The 16,850-nt window shown below is 42.5% G+C and overlaps 1 protein-coding gene across 7 annotated transcripts in view; it reads left to right on the top strand.

The window, feature by feature from the left end:
- The window catches only part of LOC131229906 (CSC1-like protein HYP1), a 123,870-nt gene extending 109,892 nt beyond the window's left edge, over positions 1–13,978 (top strand). For all 7 annotated transcript variants that reach the window (XM_058225992.1, XM_058225991.1, XM_058225990.1 and 4 more), the window contains one exon: positions 13,548–13,978. In XM_058225992.1, the coding sequence (XP_058081975.1) occupies positions 13,548–13,709 (162 nt within the window). In that variant the 3' untranslated portion in view covers positions 13,710–13,978. The remainder of the gene's footprint in view (positions 1–13,547) is intronic.
- Positions 13,979–16,850: the final 2,872 nt, after the last annotated feature.

Below are 16,850 nucleotides of genomic sequence, written 5' to 3'. Positions count from 1 at the left end.
TTTTTAGGGTTGTTAGAATTCCACAATTGATAAGTTGCTTGAACCATATTTTGGAAGCAAGAACACAAATTATGTGAAAGAGATTCTCAGTTTGATTCTAGAAACTTGTAATTGGTTTAAAAACATACAGAGATGATCCAACTCCCTCTGAGCTAGAGAAAAGAGAGAAGATGAACCATACAAGTGTATGTTCTGGATTTCAACTACCTAGGTGGACTGTATGATTGTATGGTCCACACACTTACTGACTTTAACAATCTCGACCCTCAGGCACGTTTCTTTTTGGAAATTTATTATTATCTAGATGGAATTAGATGCAATTCATAGGAAAAAATATTTTAGAAAAGATTTTATGCTTCTGGCATTCATAAAACCCTAATAAATGGCACATGTGGTATGTGTGAAGACTGGCCCATGCAATGTTTGGAGCATCAGTATGGCACCACGTATTGTACCTATGGGATGGAAATATTGTGGTAACATCGGCAACGATCACAAGTGTTGTGTAGTGTATAATTGTATGAGGTAAATATTCGAGAAAATTTAGGAATATTGGTAGAATATTTTAGTGAAAATTCAGTATATGTTAAAAGAAACATGATTAATCACTTAGAACCCAAAACATTTCCAAAAATAAAATAAAAATGCATAATAGTTTCACATTGTATAGGGGGCAAAACTATGCTCTGGTGGCCATGGATGATGCAATAAAATCCAAAATAATTTCATATCATTCAAATCTCATACAATACAATTGATAAAACACAAACCATTCAAAAAAAAAAAAAAAAAACCTGGTCTTAGATCTGCACAAAATTATGGGCTAGCTTGAAGTCATTGTCCCTAGACATACCAGGTAGCCATAATATTGCTGCTCCACATCATTAGTATGCCTAGCTCATGAGGTTATGATACTAGGCCATGTATGCTCGAAGATATAGATGGTACTATCCTCATCAATGTGCGCTGGTATGGTTGTTGATGGATATTCAACAATTGTCATAACTATGAAGGTTGCTACTGCAGGCATTGGTTGACTGTTGTCTGGATGCACCTTAGTTGCACAATCCTTGTAATCATGTGCAGCTCCTGCTTCGAATTGTGCTCTTGCTACTGCTTCCTAGTCCATTATACTAGTAACATTTTGAAATAGACACTTGCCCTCTCTGACACCTAAATCTGTTTCAATTTCACTTTACACTTTGTGCAACTATAAGATGGCCACCTCCATACCCATATACATATTTTGGAGACATTTGTCAAATAATGAAACCACTATCAATCTGTGTACTCATAACCATAGGCATAGCTAGATAGCTGTGAATGGGTGTTGTACTGCTGGAGTGGCATATCGCATATGTTGGAAATAGGAATGTGGGGCCCTCTTGTGGGCAACCTCTGGGTGGGTCCCACACGATTTTCCCTCAAGACTATCCATGGGTGGATGTCCATTTTTCTTCGGATACACATCCTTCCTTCAGATAGAAACAACTGAGAGGGATAGAGATGGGATCCACTTTTGTTCCTCAAGAACTCTTTAAGTTGAGAAAGGTGCTGATTCTAAATCATTGGAGAGAACAATGAGGAAACGAGGGAGCTGCAATCATCTATGATGCTCAATCTTAGAATTTAAGCCCTTAATCATATATTGTGGTGATCCTAACAATGAATTGTAGGGGTGGTGATGGGGACATCACGCAAACACGCACGCCTCCCTTACGCACGTACGCAAGGAGGAGGGCCCCACCATCGATCTGGATCGATGACGACGTCCAGGGAGGGCCTCCTAGTTAGAGAACTGCATTTTGGTTCATTAGAGTGGACCCGATTGTCATGTAAATCCCACCATGGGTTCTCATGATCATGGCCCACTATTCTAATTAATCTAGTACTTTGAGTTTTGCTTATTATTGTTATTAGGAGTATCATGGACGGTTTAGATTGATTTGATTAGTTGTTATTTTTGATTACTTCGTCGGTTTAGATTGATTTGATTAGTTGCGCACATGGCGCGAGTTTTGAGGTATAGGGTTTTATTATAAATAAGCACCCCCTTGTAGTCTTTTTTATTCATTGAAGATTAATAAAATTTTCGTATTTTTCTGCTCTAAATTTTCGAGTTGTGGAGATTCAATTGGGTGTGAAACCCTCCATTCCTCAAAGGGCTGACTACCGTGGTGTGAAGCCACACCTATCCCGATTCGCCCCACCTTCTTCCATCCATATTTCTCCTCCTACAATCATCTACGCTTCAAATCCATCCTCTATTGCAGCCGTTTTTTTCTATGGCAGATTTTCAGAATTTGGCCCTGCAGGAGAGTTGAAACTTCGGCGGAGCACCACCCACAAACCATGCATCGGATCGAGCTGAAATTTAGGGGTTTTGGAGTCCACCCCTGGCCGAGCAAGGCCAAGCTGACCTTTTCTTGAATAGTGGGCCCCACACACATGCAGACGGGATCACATGCACGTGCGTATGGGCCATTGTTGCTGTCCACACGTGCGGTACTTCTCTGGTTTGTCTCTCTTCTCTCTTTCACTCCTTTTTCACCTAAAATCCTTAAACCTAACCCTAAATTATTCAAATCCCCAATTTTATGCCCTTTCTTCAACCTTAGGGTTCCCTGAATTGAAATTTCTGATTCCCTTGGATTGGGGAAATTATTTCTATGCATGTGTGGATGAATTTACCTTCCTTTGATTATTGTTTGGCCTATAATTTTGATTGATCCGGCCCTAGCATGTGTAGGCCTAGATCCGCATAAGATTCCCCTCAATTAAGTGTTTGAACTTTTGTGTGGGATGTGGAATTTTGCGTAATTGTTTATGAACTAGTGAGATCTAAAGCCTGAAAATCTTGCATATCATACTTGAATTTCATGTCTTGCATTAGGTTGATAAGCTATGTTTCATTAGCATAGTGATTTGGCAGATCTTCAGCTTTATAAACTTCCATTCAAATCATGTAGGTACCATTGGAACCAGTGGGCCCAACCATCTTGTCGATTTAAAAGTGGTATCCTATGGGTCCATTTGATTTTGGAGGATCAACGCCAAATATTGGATCAAGTTAACTGATCCTCTCTAGAACTAAAATTATTGGTCCTACTGATGTGAAAAGAGAAAAAAGGAAGGATTTTCAGTGTCATTGAAGGCACCACCAAAAAAATATAATAAAATAAAAATCACTGCAACAACTTAGCAACAACAGTCAGTCGACCTCACCACCACCGAAGCAGCCATGGAAACCATGGCCACAACCCCAAGCACCTGAAGAAGAGACCCCTTACCTTTTTCTTTTCCCTTTAGCTTCTTTTTTTGGAGGTTGTCTGCTGTCGATAATGGAGTTGTGGCAACATCACTGCCATGGCCAATGGCCATGGCTAGCAAAGTCAGCAATGTTGTCACTGTAACACCGTGATAAACAGGCTCCAAAATCCCTCTCCTCTCTCCCGCTCTTTTTTTTTTTTTTTTTTTTCCTTCTTTCTTTTGATGGTAGCAATGGCGGCCATGGGTGACAACCGTTGGCCGCAACCCATAGTCGTTAGCCATGGCTGACAATCGTAGGCATGGCCAGCAGCGTGTTAACCCCTACCCTTGCCTCTTTTCTTCCCCTTTTGTCTTACAACCACCACTAACCATTGCTGTCACCATAGGCAATTGCATAACCATGGCCGCCACTGCACACAATTGATGCAATGGATAGTTGGTTGCCATTTTCCCCTGGCTGCACATAGCTAGTACTATCGGCTATTTTATAGTTTTAGCAGCAATGGTTACCAGAAATGAGAGAGGTGAATAGGGGTGGGTGATGGTTTTCATCAAACCTATTGGAGAAGGGTTTGTTGGGCTGGGTAATGAGCATCTTATTGCCATTTGTGGGCCCGCCAACATATGGACTAAGACATTAGTTTTTCACCTCGTTCTCATCCCACAAAAGATCTAAATCATTGTGCGCACTTGCAAAACTGCATGGATAGCGTTAATCACTATTATAACCTTGTTAAAAAAAGGTCATAGTCTATGGTGTACCCAAATTTGGCCCTTCAAGGTCCATCGAAATTGTGTAGATACCATTAGATCCTCTTGGTCCACTCATCTGGCCCATCACCATAACCATCATGAGATCAAGGACATACTTTTGGAAATAAATATGGTGCGCTTGAATCTTTACTCTTTGATCCCAAGGAAGTACTTTAAAGGCCTCAAATCCTTGGTATTAAAGGCTCCAACGAATAAGGATTTGACCTTTCAAATCTGAGCATCACTGATTCCTGAGAAAATAAATTGTCAATGTATGTGGTTATTATAGTGGTAGATCTAGCAACACTTTCATAAATATGGATATCACTTAGAAAACCAATTTGGGGTCTCTACTCATGGCTCAGTGGTAGACACTGTGATGTAGGATACATGCCTGAATGTCATGTTTCACAGGAGATTAGTCAAAGGACAATTCAAAGCATATAGATCCTAGGTCCAGTAGGTTATGGGCTAAGCCCACTAAACAGTAATTTCAGCAAGCAAAAATTTATGTCATTTCATTAGAAATCATCCTCACATGCACACAATCATATAAAGATTAAATCGTAGGATGTCAAGGTTGTTAGAACAACCCCTTAGCACAGAATATCAACAAAATACTCATGGGCAGATTCATATACACATAGAATTTACCATACTCATTCACCACATAAACTATGTTTAGAGGAGATGAAGATCACGTGGGTTATGGGGTGGGATAAATCTGTAACTTGGGAATTGAGGGTTGTGGGAAGGAAATTGGGAGAGGATCTAGGGTTGGTTTTATGTGGGAGACAGGGACATATGGTGTTGAGGTTTTGGGCGCAATGGATTAAAGGATTTAGGCTAGATAGGATCAAAGAGGTTTTTTAAAAGGAGTAGAAGGAGATGGAAAGACCATACCTTGCAGAAGATAAACACATGAGCAAGTCACACGCCTACAAAAAGATGGAATCTCACCACCTTGCTCCAAGTCTCATGGAGGGTTCTTCCAAGTCGCATGGAAGAAAGAAAGGCTTCTTTTTAGAAAACAAACATGTACTCTTTATTCCCCCTAGGTTTGGACGTTTCCTCCCCTTAAATAGAGTTTTTATATTTAAAAGTAAAATGACCAACCTGCCCCTTTTTAAAATCTAGCAAAGTAGGGGCCCACTAGGAAATCCAAACCAACCAAAATATGTAGAAAAATAACAAAACAATAAATGGACACTAAAAACTGAAAAAGGACTTGATCACATGGTGGGCCAACATGTGATCGGACGCGATCCAACAGTCGGATTTCAACAAAAACTTTCAAAAACTATCCTAGCACTCCAAATAATGCAACCCATTTGCATCCTCCCAGTCTGGGGCCTTCATGATGCACATCCTATGCACATGGGGTCTTCAAAGTGGCCCACGGGCCAGGCCCAAGTAGTGATCACCCAAATAAAGTGTGGGCTGGGTTGGGCCAGGGCCCGGGGCTCTCCTACAGCAAAGCTGGTACACTTTGATGTCCGCATCAACTCTCCTCGGCTAAGAAAGTCTCGCCGCTGGTGAGACAAAACTCCAGTAACACTCTAGTAGATCGGGGTCAAGCCGCTATAATCCACGTGCAGTCTGATGTAGGTCGATCCTTCCACTTGACGAGAAACTTTTGGAATCTACCGTGGCGGGTAGACACTATCTGCTCATCTAGAATGTCCTCGATCTGCTCTCTCATGTGTACAGATGGTATGGGGGGTGCAGGCTGAGAGGAGGGCTCAGGTATAGGCCATGGGTCAGGGGACTGATCGTTGGGAGGCTTAAGGTGTGGATCATGAGGTGGGCCTCTAAATGGCATGAGATCTTCCACATTGAATGTAGAGCTGATATTCAATGTAGGTGGAAGCTCGAGAACATACGCATTGGGACCCATACGGTTTAAAATTTTATATGGTCTTATGCTGCGGGTATGTAATTTCTTAACGGCACCATGTGGTATCCGCTCTGGCCTAATACGGACCATGATCTCATCACCCACTTGAAATTCCCTAAATCGACGGTGCATGTCTGATTGAAGTTTATAATTTATATTACTTGAATTAATCCTTTGTCTAATCTTCTTGTGTAAATCATGCATGTAATGTGGGAACGACTCAGCAAACTCAGAAGGACGACGTGACATAGATATGGGAATCAAATCTATAGGTCTCCTAGGCTTATAACCAAGAACAATCTCAAACGGACTCTTACCCGTAGACCTATTTACTGAACTATTATATGCGAACTCTACAGTTGGCAAGACTGCGTCCCAAGTCCTAATATGATCACCAACCAGACATCTCAACAAATTGCCTAGGCTCCTATTCACCACCTTAGTTTGGCCATTAGTCTGAGGATGGTATGTCGAAGAAAACTGCAAACGAGTTCCCATAATATGCCACAGTGTCTTCCAAAAATAGCTCACAAACTTGACATCTCGGTCAGACACTATGGTTTTTGGCAAACCATGCAATTGAACAACCTTATCAAAGAAGATCTGAGCAATGTGTGAGGCATCCGACGTCTTGGAGTACGCAATGAAGTGGGCCATTTTGGAAAAACGGTCCACCACAACAAATATGGAATCGTGCTTCTTGATAGTCTTGTGAAGCCCTAACATGAAATCCATACTAAGATCGTCCCAAGGGGCATATGGCACAGGCAAAGGAGTATACAATCCTATGTTCTGTTTCTTTTGCTTTGCCAGCTGACATGTACAACATTGCCCTACAATTCTAGCCACATCTCGCTTGAGACTTGGCCAGTAAAATCGGTCCTCAACAAGGGTTATCGTTTTATCCCTTCCAAAATGGCCAGCTACACTACCTGCATGTAGCTCCCATATCAGGAAATCCCGTAGGGACGTGCGAGGAATGTAGAGCCGATCTCCACGAAACAGGTAATAATCATGAATGACAAACTCATTGTCTGTCCTCGTGGGATCCTCTAGAAGTGACACATATCTCTCTCCAAAGTCCGGACATAGGATATTCGTCTTTTAACCGCTCAAAACCCGTAACCTCTACTCTCAAAGCATGAAGAGTCACAACCCTACGACCAAGGGCATCCGCGGGTTTGTCCTCGACTTCGGCCTTGTGCTTGAGAACAAACATGTACTCTTGAAGAAATTCGACCCATTTAGCATGCCTAGGGTTCAACTTCTTCTGAGAGCCTAAATATCGCAAGACCTCGTGATCAGAGAACAAGACGAACTCATGCGGGAGTAAATAGTGGCACCAATGCCTCAATGACTGCACCACCGCATAAAATTCCTTGTCATAGGTGGAGTATTTCTGTTTTGCCTCATTTAGTTTCTCACTGAAATAGGCAACTGGGTGTCCCTCCTGACTTAGTACTCCCCCTATTCTCACACCTAAGGCGTCACATGTCACTTCAAAGACTTTAGAAAAATCTAGAAGTCGCATGATAGGGGCCTCAACCATCTTGCCCTTTATGTCTTTAAAGGCCTTAGAGGCTGCATTGGTCCACTGGAACTCCCCTTTTTTGATGCAATCGGTAATGGGAGCCATAATGGAACTAAAGCCTTTAATGAACTGACGATAAAAGGTAGCTAAGCCGTGGAAGCTACGCACCTCATAAATGTTCCGTGGTTCTGGCCAACTCACTATGGCCTAAACCTTTTCAGGATCCGCACGCATACCCTCGGACGACACTATGAACCTTATGAAGATAACTCAATTTGACATAAAAGCACACTTTTTCAGGTTCGCATATAAATTATAATTGCTCCGTCCTAAGGATCTCACTGACCTGCCTCAAATGGTGGAGATGTTGTTCCTTAGTGGTACTATAAATGAGAATATCGTCAAAATAAACCACCAGGTACTTGCCCATGAAGGGCCTCAACACCTGGTTCATAACTCGCATGAAAGTACTTGGGGCATTAGTCAACCCAAAGGGCATGACCAACCATTCGTACAGCACATCCTTCGTCTTGAAGGCTGTCTTCCATTCATCACCTAGGCGAATGCGAATCTAGTGATACCCACTCCTAATGTCAATCTTCGAGAAAATCGTGGCACCGGCGATCATGTCGAGCATATCATCAACCCTCGGTATAGGAAACCAATACTTGACTGTGATCTTGTTAATTGCTCGGCTGTCCACGCACATGCGCCACGTGCCATCCTTCTTGGGTGTGAGGAGTGCAGGCACAGCACATGGACTCAAACTCTCTCGAATGAACCCTTTTCTTAACAACTCATCGACTTGCCTCTTCAACTCGGCATGCTCGGTCAGGTTCATTCGGTAGTGAGGAAGGTTCGGGAGAGTAGACCCAGGAACTAAGTCAATGACATGCTGGATGTACCTCATGGGTGGAAGTTCATCTGGTAAGTCCTCAGGAAATACATCACTAAACTCCTCTAAAACTGGACTCACCCTAGGTGGGATCTCTGCCCTAACCTCTAGTGTAACCTCTCTTGCCACTAGGGTATACACCTCCAAACTCTCTATAGCCTCTTTCTCAAATTCTTTCGCATTAATAATGTGAAGAGACTTAGTTTAGGATTTCCTTACTTCTTTTCCATCACCCTTCTTGATGTCTCCCCTTTTAGCCTGGGTGTTCTTGGGAGGCAGAGGCTTCATAATAATTTTTCTGCCTTCGTGTAAGAATGTACACGCATTTGAACGACCATATATCGTGACATCCTTATCAAAGAGCCAAGGCCGACCCAAGATGATGCGTCCCACATCCATGGGCAAAACATCACAACACAGTGTCTTTATAGGATCCAAACTCCAAAGGCACTAGACAACACTGAGACACTGGCATGGAAGAGTCGTCAACCCAAGAGACTTTATAGGGTTGAGGGTGGGGAGTGGGCTTCAGGCCCAAACGATCTAAGGTGCTAGCGGAGACCACATTTGCACAACTTCCACTGTTGACAATGACTTTGCAATTCTTTTCCCCACTTTTGGCGTAAGTATGGAAAATAGTAGAACGACGTCAGTCATCCTGGTCTTTAGCTTGAGTTAGGATATGTTTGACTATAGCAAGTGGAATAGTCTCCTCATTGTCTTCATCACTAGCACCAACATCAGGGCGATACTCTTCTTCTTCATAGTCGCCCTGATTATTATAATCTTCAATCAGGAGGGCCTTTCCTCGCACCTTTTTGGGGACACTCATGTGTGAAATGACCCGTTTTACTGCACTAGTAGCATTCTGTAGGCTCACCTCCTCTTAAGCTAGATCCCTCAATGGCCTTACCCTTGAAATCTCTAGGATTGGGTCGACTAGAGGAGGATGGTTTGGACTAAGTCCCATAATTAGGTCTCATACCCTGAGATGGAGCCCTAGAACTAGGATCTCGATTATCCATACGTCAAGAATGCTGGAGTGCTACATACCGCTCTAACTCAGGCACCAATTGGTATGCATGATCCAAGGTGCCAACATTGCGAGTGAGCAGCTCGTGCTGAAGATCAAGTCGGAACCCCATCCTAAATCTGGAGAGTGTCGCAATGGGGTCCTCCTGGATGTCACACCACAACATATGCTCATCAAATTTAGCAGTATAATCTGTGGCTGACATGTTCCCCTGGCGAAGGGACTGCCACTGATCCATGAGCTTCTGTTGGTATGACAGGGGAAGATACTTCTCTCTCAGGGCCTCTTTTATCTTGGCCCATATTGTGATGGGAGGTTGCCTAGACCTCTCAATTCAGCGCTCATAGTTCAGCTAAAAAGACTTAGCCTGACTAACAAGATTCATCTTGGCGAACCACACTCGACGGTCGTCAGGCATGTCATGCCATTCGAAAAAGTGGTCCATGTCTGCCAACCAGTCGACAAAGACTTTGGGGTCCAATTGACCATCAAAGCTCGGCGCATTGACTTTCACACCTCTCATGACACGGTGTTCAAAATCATGTCGGTCATGGTACTCAAACCGGGGTGGCTGAGGACGCACCCATGCACGGCCAACTACTGGGCCATGCCCCCTCACATAATCCCTAACAGGCTCTCTCTGAGGGGTAGGACATGCTATGGGAGCCCTAGCTGGCTCTACTGGGGTTGTGGGATCCCTCTTAGCACCACGCTCCAATACCTCAGCCTGAGACTCATGCTCGTCACCAGGATCCTCAAGGTCAGCAAGGCGCCGCTTATTGGATTCTGTTGCTGTGCGCTGCTCCTCAACGGCTGTTTCAAGACCATCTAGCCTAGACGTGATGACTTGTAGTTGTGCTAGGATCTGTTGAGATAACGGGTCAGGATCACGACTATTACTTGCGGTTGCCATACCGCGACACAACTAAGACAACTTTAATGTAAGGACTCACTCAAAAGGAAGAAACTAATTCTAGGACTGACACGAAAATTGATTCGATGGGGCACGGGCTGTACCCAATGTAACCCTAGACTCTAGTTCAGATTTACTATCCTAATGGTGTGGCCTAAACACTATATGAGGTGCAATCTCAACCTATATGCATGCACACAAAAGGCCCTAACTTCATATGGGACTCACAAATGCTCTATGCTAAACCTTCACTTTGATACCAAAAATGATGTAGGATACATGTATGGATGTCATGTTTCACGGGAGATTAGTCAAAGGACAATTCAAGGCATACAAATCCTAGGACCTGTGGGTTATGGGCCAAGCCCACTAAACAATAATTTCAGCAGAACAGTTCATCAAACAGTAATTTCAGCAAGCAAAAATTCATGTCATTTCATTAGAAATCATCCCCAAATGCACAAAATCATATAAAGATTAAATCACAGGATGTCAAGGTTGTTAGAACAACCCCTTAGCACAGAATATCAACAAAATACTCATGGGCGGATTCATACACACATATAATTTACTATACTCATTCACCACATAAACTATGTTTAGAGGAGATGAAGATCACGTGGGTTATGGGGTGGGATAAATTTGTAACTTGGGAATTGAGGGTTGTGGGGAGGAAATTGGGAGAGGGTCTAGGGTAGGTTTTATGTGGGAGGCAGGGACATAGGGTGTTGAGGTTTTGGGCGCAATGGATTGAAGGATTTATGCTAGATAGGATCAAAGAGGTTTTTTAAAAGGAGTAGAAGGAGATGGAAAGACCATACCTTGCAGAAGCTAAACACGTGAGCGAGTCACACGCCCACAAAAAGATGGAATCTCACCACCTTGCTCCAAGTCTCATGGAAGGTTCTTCCAAGTCACATGGAAGAAAGAAAGGCTTCTCTTTATACAACAAATGTATACTCTTTATTCCCCCTAAGTTTGGACGTTTCCCCCCCTTAAATAGAGTTTTTATATCTAAAAGTAAAATGACCAACATGCCCCTTTTTAAAATCTAGCAAAGTAGGGGCCCACTAAGAAATCCAAACCAACTAAAATGTGCAGAAAAATAACAAAACATAAATAGACACTAAAAACTGAAAAAGGACTTGATCACATGGTGGACGCAATCCAACGGTCGGATCTCAACAAAAACTCTCAAAAACTATCTTGGCACTCCAAATAATGCAGCCCATGTGCATCCTCCCAGTCTGAGGCCTTCATGATGCACATCCTATGCACATGGGGTCTTTAAAGTGGCCAACGGGCCAGGCCCAAGTAGTGATCACCCAAATAAAGTGTGGTCTGGGTTGGGCCAAGGCCTGGGGCTCTCCTACGGCGACGCTGGTACACTCTGATGTCTGCATCACACTGTTTGATTCTACTCTTAGGTCATGGGTTCGAGAACCCATGTGGTGTGTGTGTGGGTGCAAGAGTGTGAGACTGTGAGTGTATTCACCTTTCCAAAAAATAAAAAAACTTAGAAAACCAATTTGAAAGATTGCAGTACCGAATTTAGGACAAGGAGACTGTTAAACCTAAGGTGGCATCTTTTTTTTTTTTTTTTTTAAACCTTCACAGTACCCATTCTCCTTACAAGTCCTTAAGCTAGGACTTGTCAAACTAATTTTGCTTAAGGATCTCCCTTGAAAAGAACATTCTTTGTCAAACTAATGTAAGGGCTAATAAGTTGGCAATAATCAAAAGGGGAACACACAGTTCAACATGGCAATGGGAGTGTAAAACATGAGAGAGAGAGTAAGTTGGCAATAATCAAAAGGGGAACACGCAGTTCAACATGGCAATGGGAGTGTAAAACATGAGAGAGAGAGAGAGAGAGCATGTTAGCAAGAATCCCTAACATGCCCCAAACAACTAATAACAAAAGCAAGGATGAGGGCTTATCGGGCATGTTAGTAAGAATCCCTAACATGCTTATCCTTGTCATTCCTCCGAGCATACACCATAACTTCCTTTCAACAGGCATAAGCTGACCCTGAACTCAACTACAGGAACTATAACTATCACTGGAAAGGATTCGTCAGCATACTTTTTGGCATATTGATATATATTTTTTTTCATATTCAGATGTTTTACGTTTTTAATCAATAATTGCTCTAGTACTAGATGGTCATACCCTCTTAAGTCTAGAGATGACGATTTTACAAACTTTAAGCTGTTTTGCAAGGATCAGGACCAAGGTATTCAATAATGGTGATGGTTGCTGTAACGGCCAACCTTATGGCAGTTATGACGATATGGGATGTAACAGCCTTTAGGGCCCTGCAACAGTTGATTTTTGTTTTCTTTTAAAGGAAAAAATGTATTGGACCCGTATTGGTCCATTGCGGCCCAAGATCAGCCCATTACATGCCCGTCATGGTCATTGAGGCCGTTATGGGCCCATTATCAGCCATTTTTTTTTTTTTTCCAAATCTGTCATTAGGGCCCTGTATCGTGTGACTGGTACCACTGTTATCATTATTACATAATGGCTGTTAAGGCCGTTAATGCGCCACACTCCCCCCCCCCCCCCCTTTCCTTTTGGTCCATTGTGGCCCAAGATCAGCCCATTACCATTACATGCACTTAATGGTCATTGAGGCCGTTATGGGCTCATCATGAGCCATTTTTTCCAAATCTGTCATTAGGGCCCTGTATCGTGTACCACTGTTATCATTATTACATAATGGCTGTTAAGGCCGTTAATGGCCCATTATGCACCCCCCCCCCCCCCCCCCCCCCCCTTTTTTTTTCAAATTGGGCATATTACGGTCCTGTACTGCATAACAGGCACCACCTCTATGGCCATTAGTAACCATTTTCTAATACTTTGGTCAGGACCCATTTCATAGCATTCCTCACACTCCTGATAATCCTTGCTGCCATGCACCACTCCCCATACTTTCCTCCACTGTTAATTGTTACCATCATATCCTATCTGCTCCTAGTTCCTCTCCTTCCTAATGGAGCACATAGGCATCCCAAGATTCCACAGCAAGAAAGCAGCACCATGAGTAGAATGCTTGTGTGACTTGTTGTTTACAAAATCATTATACACATTGACCTTGTCTTTGTGACACATGCATCCTTCAGATCACCTTATCTGATTCTTTTGACATCGATGTCCTGCATACTGCTAATTCTGTCAGTTCACCCATTATCAAAGGATGCATGGATCTGTGAGTTGAACATTTCTAACGCTCTGCTGTTTTGTAGAGTCTGATCAAGAAAGACCGAGAAGATCATAGTGACCCTGCTATGGGCGAATTCTTTGATAAACTGGTCAATGCCTATTCTGATCCTTGTATGCGACCCCTCAGTTACTCTGACAACGCTGACAGGCATATCTCTCCCCTTCTTGGTCCAGCTCAAGTTTGAAATTTGGATGGTGATGCCTCACATCGTGCTTTGCTATTTCACCATACTATGTTCTGTGTGGAAACTTCCACGTGACGGTTTGTGATCAAACAAATAGAAGTCTTTAGAAAAGTTATGCAAACCGAGATGGCTGCTACCAGAACAAGAAAAATGGATGTTTGATAAATATGTTTGGGATTGTGTTGTTGACATTTCTGTGATTATGGCCAAGCAAGCTGAAATTTCTGCCACGTTTTATTAAATGAAAATTCTTGCTTCCTTGATGAAAAGCATACTTTATTCTTCTTCTGGAGGACTGTATTTTTCAAGCAGCAACCACCATGAGCACCACCATTCATCAATTGTTAAAATACTAGTCTCAGCTGTATGAAATTACCTGCTGCTGCTAGTAAAATGATATTTCCATTGGTTGAAAAAAGAAAAGAAAAGAAAAGTAAAGAAGAAATTTTCAGACATTCATTTTAATTCACATTAGATCCATTTTCCATTTTGGGAATGGAAATCCAGTCGACGCTGGAACTTATATTCGTGGCATCCACGCTCTATTTATTTGCTGATTGTGAAAAGATCATTTGATTAAAACATCGAATGTAGATGTACATGAGGTTGTCTAAAGCCAGGATATTTATAAGAATGTGGCGGAGACTGTCCACCCAAACACTTTTAACACTGGTGGATATTGCTAAATGATCAGCAGCAACATTTTCTCTACAGTAGATATGTTCGCCTTTCTAAAAGGAGAGCCCATAAAAGATGTTACCAGCTATTTCGCATAATGATTTCGAGTCTCCTTGGATAAGGAAATATATCATCCAAATGGATTCCATTACTTCACCAATACGAATGAATGAATAAATGGAGCGGATAGATTGCGTGCATCATGACGTACAGATCAGGTAGCAAACGGGATCAATATCCAAGCAATCCAATGAGCCGGTCCAACTGTGTACATGTTCTCATCCAATAAACAGGATGTTCTACTCTTTAAGTGGGCCATGATGTTACTAAAAGTTGGGCAGTCGTAGAGAACTGTTGCCAATTTATTTCAACTATGCATTTTTATTTTTATTTTAACGGTATTGTTGCTCATGTTACTAGTGGACTGACTTGGTTCTTTGGGGTTGTAATTTATCCTCTTATTTTACGGGTAAATTATAAAACGTTACATTCTAATATTTCGAGCTTTGCTAGGGTGACACGTGCACAGGTCAGCTAATGCTAAGGTGACCTGATCGGCATGGATGTGTATAATGATCATGGACTTTTAGGGTTACCTGTCCTATCAACCTTGGTAAATGTATAAAGGAGTCGTCCCCAGGTGCATGAGATAGCATGACATGCATGATGATGAGTGAGTATTACTTGTGGGGCCTTAAAGGAGACGAGAATCGACCGAGTGGTCCGGGACAATATCCTTGTGAAGTCCAGAACATTGCTTTAAGATGACGCCTTCAATACCGAAGGTTCCTTGTAGAGTGGTCGAGTCTCTCATGTGGCCCAAAAGAGGCACGCTATTTGGTCTGAGGGTGGTGAGACTCGGTACATGCCGACGATCTCAAAGCCCGGGGAAGCGAGTTAGAAGCCTCATGAGTGCCCTCGGGAGCCGGGGGAAGCCTTAATGACATTCACCAGGCTTGTTAAATCCTTAAACAGCCATGGTTCGGCTTGGCCGTATTCATAAACAGGTCTATCTGATCGTGATTACATGCCGCACTGTCTTACAATTGTGTCCAGTCACTTTCATGATGGTTTGAGGCGGAGATTTTGTTAGCATTTCTCCTTGGACCAAGGCCATGCATGGGCATTATCCGGTGTTGCCATTCAAGAATTCCGATGGCATATCACCTGCACTAGGGATGTGCACAAGCCTTATCAGGTACTAGCACTCTGACGCAACGTAGAGCACGTAGAATGTGAAAACCGATGGAATTGCGGAGAATCGGCATGAACGGGCATGATGTCATGCCTCGAAAATGGAGTCCGTGCCCTTGATATTTATTTATTTATTACAGTTAATAATGTTTCCCACAACTATGATATCAATGAGATAAGAAAGTAACTTGCAAGCTTTTATTCCATTACGAATAATTTGCAATTACATTGAATAAACAAGTTCCAAATCCATAATACACGTGCACCATGTAAAGTCCATGCTAAGCTACTCTGGTTGTTTGGCTTGCCCTGAAAAAATAAGAATAAAGAAAGCGTGAGCTACAAAGCCATTGAGTACATCTCGTGTCTAATGTGCCCATGCCATGTCATGAAACTTACCAACGTTGGGGTGTGCAATGTACCTATATGCAGTGCAATATAATGCATTGCCACATAATGCTAACGAACATAATGCAATGCAATGAATGCCAATGCAATTATGTATGCCATGTCTCTGAGGCCAAGTATCCAACACATCCCTCCATAAATCCAACACATTAGTACAATTACCATATGAAAAGCACTGGAGTCGATACCCAAACCCACAATTGTGTATGGCCTCGTATACTCGCCTCGTTGGTGGGGCCAAATGTGTCATGACCGATAAACTAATCCACCTGACAGCTAGTAGTGGACCTTATTGCACTTCACCTCACAAGGTCAGCCTAAACCCATTTCACATATCCACTCATGACGGGCTGGTTAGACCTCTTCCCACCCAACGTCGATAAAGAGAGTCAAACACATCATGACCCATGTGTATGTTTGGCCTGACGATGAGGCATCGGATGGTACCAATAAGGTTTAGGAAATTTCACCCATGTGGCTTAGTGTATTAATCCCCTATATTAAATAATATTTTCAGTGTTCATAAATCATGAATGCAACTATAGTATTTAACCATATCCATCATATAATACCATGTATGATAAAGCATCCTTAATCCATGTGCATGTCACGCATAATACAGATCCAACAATGTAATGTGCACCTCATGATATGTATGTGTGCACCATGCTCTCAATAAACCAAGGTTATCATCCTCCATATACCATCCAGTATAAATTGTGGCACTTCAGCCCACATAATACTATTAACAATCATGGCCCATAGGTCCATATAGAATCTACATCACAATAACCATGGCGATATATAGTCCACATCTCAAATACTATGGCCCATCGATCGATGTATATGACCATCCTATGA

This window comes from Magnolia sinica, chromosome 16 (genome assembly GCF_029962835.1).
Source record: "Magnolia sinica isolate HGM2019 chromosome 16, MsV1, whole genome shotgun sequence".
NCBI classification, from domain to species: Eukaryota; Viridiplantae; Streptophyta; class Magnoliopsida; order Magnoliales; family Magnoliaceae; genus Magnolia; species Magnolia sinica.
Note: the sequence above shows the minus strand (reverse complement) of the source record. Positions and strands in the feature narration are given on the sequence as shown.